Source organism: Penaeus monodon, chromosome 15 (assembly GCF_015228065.2).
Source record: "Penaeus monodon isolate SGIC_2016 chromosome 15, NSTDA_Pmon_1, whole genome shotgun sequence".
Taxonomy (NCBI): domain Eukaryota; kingdom Metazoa; phylum Arthropoda; class Malacostraca; order Decapoda; family Penaeidae; genus Penaeus; species Penaeus monodon.
In genome coordinates, this window is record NC_051400.1 from 25,985,819 (window position 1) to 25,986,272 (window position 454).

At 39.9% G+C, this 454-nt stretch overlaps 1 protein-coding gene across 1 annotated transcript in view; it reads left to right on the forward strand.

Moving 5' to 3' along the window:
• LOC119582282 overlaps window positions 1-454 on the forward strand; it is a gene marked incomplete in the record, with an annotated part of 24,829 nt that overhangs the window by 1,785 nt on the left and 22,590 nt on the right. The window contains 1 exon segment of the mRNA XM_037930499.1: window positions 170-284. Within this exon segment, the coding sequence (XP_037786427.1) occupies window positions 170-284 (115 nt within the window).

A 454-nucleotide genomic window follows, 5' to 3' on the forward strand; every position in this document is an offset into this window, starting at 1 on the left:
GTCTATTATGTGCAACAAAGATCTTTGATTATGGCCAGAGTAACATCATCATGACATACAATGATAATAAATGAGACATCTACACAACAAAACATAAAGATAATAGAAAAAGAAAAAAATACATATGACGATAATTCTACTATCTTCCTCTTTGTCCCCCAAATAACAGGCTTACGTGGCGTGGGTGAACTCTCAGCTACGGAAGCGAGGTCGTCCGCTTATATCCGACCTGCGCCGTGACCTTCAGAGTGGAGTTGTATTTGCGGACCTCATCGAAATCATTTGTGAGTATCGCCGAGAATGTTTTGTTAAAATGTCACGTCATAAATCCTGGTTGAGGTGATTAGAGAGTTTATTTGGGATGCCTTATGTCTCTGTGTTTCTATTTTGCGTTTTCTTCTCTTGTGCTCTGTCCTTTACATGCCTCCTTTCCCGCTCCCTTCCTTTTAATTAA